We start from the raw sequence: 6,141 nt of genomic DNA on the forward strand, positions 1-6,141 counted from the left end.
AATTAGATCTCTCGTTGTTTGTCATTTATTTGTAGTGCGCAAAGCAAAAGCAGGGAACTAACTTGTGCGGCTATTACGTGTGCGAGTATTGCCACTGCCTTGCAAACCAAATCATCACCACAAGAGAGCTCGATGTACGTACAAATAAATTCAAAATTTCATTACGTAGCGATTTCTTGTTTAATTACTAATCAATTTCATACATTCATATAGTTTATTCGTATGAGGGATAACCTGACCACACATAAGGAATTTATCACGGCGGTTCAAGAACAACTCATGGGATTCATCAACGAAGAAATCCTTGATCCCAAGGGTGAATTCTACTACGACGGAAACACAATTCACCGGTCCTTAGCTTCTGAGCTAGCAGCGAGTACTACTACGTCGAAATCGTAGCTAGCTAGGACATATAATGGATTGTAATTAATACATGACTACATATGTTTCTATATGCATGTGTACACATTTTCTATAATGTAAATATATTTTGGTCATATATATATCTATATACATATGCATTTGCATAACATATATATGTATAAATACATATATATTATGCATGTATATACATATAATATAATATAATATAATATATATATATATATACATATATATATGTATGCATATATATGTATTGAAACATATATATGCATGGTTTATATATATATATATATATATATATATACCATGCAGCAACAGGGCCATGCAAAAAAAAAAAAAGATCAGCTCGATCTTTAGTCCCGGTTGGTGTTACCAACCGGGACTAAAGATCGATCTTTACTCCCGGTTATTTCACCCGGGACTAAAGATAGCGATCTTTAGTCCCGGATTGGTACTCCCGGTTTGGAAACCGGGACTAAAGGGGGGTTACGAACCGGGACTACAAAGGGTTTCTCCACCAGTGACACATCATCTTTTATATTTAGATATTTAATAAAAACTAACCTATTAAAAATGACTTTAGATGGGGCAAATTAAAAACATCTCAAGAGAATGCCCTTAATTAATTAGAGAAGAAAAAGTCTCTAACCATGCTGCACATATTTCTAAAAACACCTTTGGCTACAAACCTCCTTCAAAAATGTCTCGACCACGTTACACAAGTATTCATTATGATTTTAGAAATGTCTCAAGGCCGGAATGGCCAGTACGTACAATTTCGCCAGCAAAAAGGGTATGCAACGAGTGGGCGCCGTATCGTACCGCTCCAAATTAACAATCTTGATATTTACTCCCCCAGTCCCAAAATACTTAAAATATAAACATTTTTAGAACAGTGCTAAGTCAAATATTTTTAACTTTGATTATTAATATCCAAAAAATAGAATTGATCGATCATGTAAAATTGATATTACTATATTTATAATTAAACAAACTATCATAATATACAACTATTTTTGTTTAAAGCATCTTAACTTCATAGATATTGTTGGTCAAAATAACATATCAAAAACTATGTCGAAGTTTAAAAATACTTATATTGTGGGACGGGGAGTACTTATGAAACTGTTCTTGCAGTGGTGATTTGAAAATCACCTTAAAAATAAATTCTTCCACACCCATCATCTTAATTTGTGGCCAGTAGTATTGAGTACTCCCTCCGTCCAAAAAAAGACAACCCTGGGTTTCCGTGTCCAATGTTTGACCGTCCGTCTTATTTGAAGAAAATATGAAAAAAAAAAAGATAAGTCACGCATAAAGTATTAATCATGTTTTATCATCTAACACACACACACACACACACACACACATATATATATATATATATATATATATATATATATATATATATATATATATATATATATATATATATATATATATATATATATATATATATATATATATATATATATATATATACCGCTCCAATCAAGGAAATTAATTGCACCAACATATATATATATATATATATATATATATATATATATATATATATATATATATCCACCTGTGGATCGACATGGCTCGGTAATCGTGAGGTGGTTTTGACAAGTGGAGTAGTACCTTCGATTCTCCGGAGTACGGCATTGGCAGTTGAATTGAACGCAAAAGGAGATATAATGTCGTCAAGGAATATATGCTCAGAAAAAAACTTTGAGCTGTATGTCAATTGAGGGAGAGCTATAGCTTTTGAAATCTTAGTGATGCACGCTCAATATATTCTTTCTACTTTTCAAGTGAAAAGTTAGTCACACAAAGTGGCGTGAGTAATGCATTTTTAAGACCTTTCTTGAAGTTTAGAAATATGTTTTTTTAGCGGACAGGAAGCTACAGTGGAGGAAACAACATATACACACACATATAAGTGTAACCCGAATTTGGTCTCGCCTATTAGTAATATACGACAAAACAGCAAGCTAATGTGTATGACACCCTAATCAGTTTTTATTTTATGAATTTAAAATTGTATAAATTATATATGTTACAACTTTGAAAAATTGTACAACAGTTACTACTTACAAAATTCTAAAATATTTCAAAAAGCTAGCGTGTGTAAAAGATATATGTGTGCGTGACTCTTGTTTTAAATGCACATTGAAAACCGCATGCCTCACAAATTTACATTCACAACGGCACCAGACTTTTGTGCAAAAACAGCGGCCGCTATTAATACCACTAAAAAAACGTGACCTTTCCTAAATTCGATGGTGTCGATTTTCGTGGTGGTTCTAACTATCGCTATTTCATTTATGAGGTCACTGTCGTGGCCGCAGTATTCCAGCCTGGCCTCCATTTTGCACCATCTCCTCGTCGTGGTCCCGATCGATACCGCTATTGTGGCCGCGAAACCGACACTGGTGGAGAAACCCTTTTTACTCCCAGTTGATAACCCCCTATAGTACTCCCAGTTGATAACCCCCTATAGTTCCGGTTTTTCAACCGAGAGTAAAAATCTGGGACTAAAGATAGTGATCTTTAGTCCCGGTTCAAATACTCAGGACAAAAGATGGATAGCGGCAGTCAGATGGTCCCCTTTTCTTTTTTTTTTCATTTTTATTGTTTCTTTGGCTAAAGTTAATCCCTATATTTTCTCCCGAATCTAGTGCCATGTATATCCCCAAATCAATCCCCAAATCCCCCGATTCAAAGTAACATCCCAAATCTTAAGTTACATATACACACAAATCAAATACATCACAAATCCTAAAAAAATACGCACAAATCAGATACATCAAAAATCCTAAAAAATAACACACAAATTAAATACATCACAGATTATACATCTCAGATCCATGCAATGAATCACAAAATTATACATCTCAATTAATCACAAATTATCCAAAAAAAAGAGAGGATGCTGGCCGGCATACGAGAGGGCGCGCGGCATCGCCGGCCGCCTGCCCGTAGCTGTGCACGGCGCCGCTGGCCGCCTGCCTGCCGCCGCCGGGTGCGGCCCCGCCGGTCGCCGCCGCTGCGGCCCCGCCAACCGCTGGATGGGAAGGGAGGAGGGGGAGGAGAGGGGAGGGGAGGAGGAAGGGGATGAGGAGAGGGATCTGTGAAGAGGATAAGTACGAGGAAGGGGAAGAGGAAGGGATCTGTGAGTGGTGCGATTGTGGAGGAGAGGATAAGTGAGAGGGATAATATACTACGTATTAAATTTTAGTCTATTGATCTTTAGTCCTGGTTAGGATTACCATCCGGGATTAAAGATCATCTTTACGAACGGGACTAAAGATTCTCGGCCCCCTAACAGGCCACTGACAAAGGATGAACCGGGAGATCTTTAGTCCCGATTGCCAACTGGGACTAAAGATGATAAAATGGCTGTGGGGTTTTCAATCGGGACTAAAAATCATTTTTAGTTTCGGTTCTTTTTGTAACCGGGACTATTGTGGTTTTGGGTTGACCCAGCAAAGATCATTTCTCTAGTAGTGCAACCGCTACCACCAATAGTGTTTTTGAAAGAAGCTTAGCACCACCAATAGTCGATTCATTTCAGGCGTTTGCTCCACTTGCAAGGGGGACAATTAATTGTACCCGTAAATCGATCGTGCGGCTGTATTCGTTTCTGCCAACACCATCAGACGCGCTGAATTTTGATCATCGCGAAAAGAGAGGAAAAGATTGAGTTATAGCTAGAGTGGAATACGCCAAGGAATATATGCACTTGCGCTTTACTTAGCTTGAATATAATGCATATTATGCCACACGACAACCTGCTTTTTGGGGAAATTTCATCAAAAAGCATATGTCGATCATGTTGGACTTTTGCTCTGTTTCGATCCCTTCCTTCATTCGATCAAGCTTCAATTCCACGCGTAAAAATGAAAAGGTTTCACGCGTACGACGTACGTGTATTGGCCGACGTGCTGGATGTATATCTTGATAGATGCGTTTTTGTCCGTCTACCTAGCAAAGCAACAGCTATATATATAGAGAGAGAGTAGGGTCTTGCAATATCAATCCATCATCACAAGATCACACACAACTCATCAGACTCAGATAGAAGAGTTCATTGAGTCATCGAGAGCGAGCAACCAGCTAGACAAACAAGCAAACCTAGCTACCTACTACTCGATCGAAGGCAAAATGGTAAGTAAATCTCGTATACAGATACATATATATATATGAAGTACTCCTAATTAATTATTTGGTAATTAGATATGTTGCTAGTGCATATATATATATATATATATATATATATATATATATATATATATATATATATATATATATATATATATATATATATATATATATATATATATATATATATATATATATATACACGTATATATACGTATACGTATACGTGTATATATATACGTGTATATATATACGTATATATACGTGTATACATACGTATACATACGTATATATACGTGTATACATACGTATATATACGTATATATATATACGTATATATATATGTATACACGTATATATATATACGTATATATACGTATACGTATATATATATATATACGTGTATATATATATATATATATATATATATGATCATGCATGATCGATACTGCTGGGGCCGCCGGATACATCTGAAGTATTGGATGTAGAGGGCGGATTAATTATATCATCTTAAAGAGAAAGTAATTAATTAATGGTTATGATGTATATGCAGGACGTGATGGAGAAGTCTCGGCGAGCTAACTTCTTGTTCGACGACGACGACCAAACGCCGCCCAGGCAGAACGGCCGCCGGAACGTCGACCAGCACAACAGCGACGACGGCGACGTCGACAGCGTCCGCGTGTCGTGCTACGGCGGCGTCGCAAAGCCAAAGGCCAAGTCGTCGTCGACTGCGAAGGACGTCGTCGTCACCGGCCGTCCTGCTGCAGGCTCCAACCGTACCTGATCTTATTCTTAGTATAGCTAACTAGCGATCGAGCTCGATCCAGAATTTGAAATTTCGGAAATTTTGCCCCCCACCGAAATACTCACATCTCGTCCGAAATTTTCGGTTTTTTATAACTTTTTATGAATTTTGGTCAAAATTTATTCTAATTTATTTAAAATCAGTCAAAATTTCAAAAAAAAATCGTATGAAAAAAATCCGAAATTTTGGAAATTTCAGTTCTTTCGCCCACCTGCGGCAGAAATCTTACTTCCGAAATTTCAAACCCTGGCTCGATCTCATCTCGCACCCTTGATCATGTCGAGCAACCTTGTGTTGATGATCGACATGGTCACTCTAGCTAGCTAGTTATTCGTATCAATGTTGAATAACATGCATATGCAAACATGACCGTCTCCAATTACTGGTACAGACGACTACTTACAGAGTGAGCTGTATGTTACGAGAATGTACTTTACGAAATACTACTATGAACATAGTACTAAAATTGAAAATCTCTCGATTCTGTTTGTGTTGCCTCTACTCAACAAAGCTAAGTGAAATACTACTATGAAATTTCCTGCACAGTTCTCCACCTTCTGTTGAAATCCACTCTATTCGTTTTGTACACCTGCAATGACAAGACATGTAATAAGCTCCTCAGACAACACATCATCAGAGTAAGTTTAAATGTTTAATATTTACCCCGTCACAAAAATAATGCAGTTCTTACATTTAAATTTTGTTAAAATTAAAAACAATTATAGAATACTACTCATCCCTCCAATAGAGAAGAGTCAATAGATGACAATAGAAAGGGAACGTACGCAGATACCAGTCTA

The 6,141-nt window shown here is 36.8% G+C and overlaps 1 protein-coding gene across 1 annotated transcript; it reads left to right on the plus strand.

The window, feature by feature from the left end:
- The first annotated feature begins 4,408 nt into the window (after nt 1-4,408).
- LOC9266317 (uncharacterized) lies at nt 4,409-5,816 on the plus strand. The gene is made up of 2 exons (XM_015782840.3): nt 4,409-4,539; nt 5,087-5,816. Exons 1-2 carry the CDS (start codon nt 4,537-4,539, stop codon nt 5,318-5,320), a joined length of 237 nt encoding a protein of 78 aa, XP_015638326.1. The 5' UTR covers nt 4,409-4,536; the 3' UTR covers nt 5,321-5,816.
- Nucleotides 5,817-6,141: the final 325 nt, after the last annotated feature.

Source organism: Oryza sativa, chromosome 5, assembly GCF_034140825.1.
Source record: "Oryza sativa Japonica Group chromosome 5, ASM3414082v1".
NCBI lineage: Eukaryota > Viridiplantae > Streptophyta > Magnoliopsida > Poales > Poaceae > Oryza > Oryza sativa.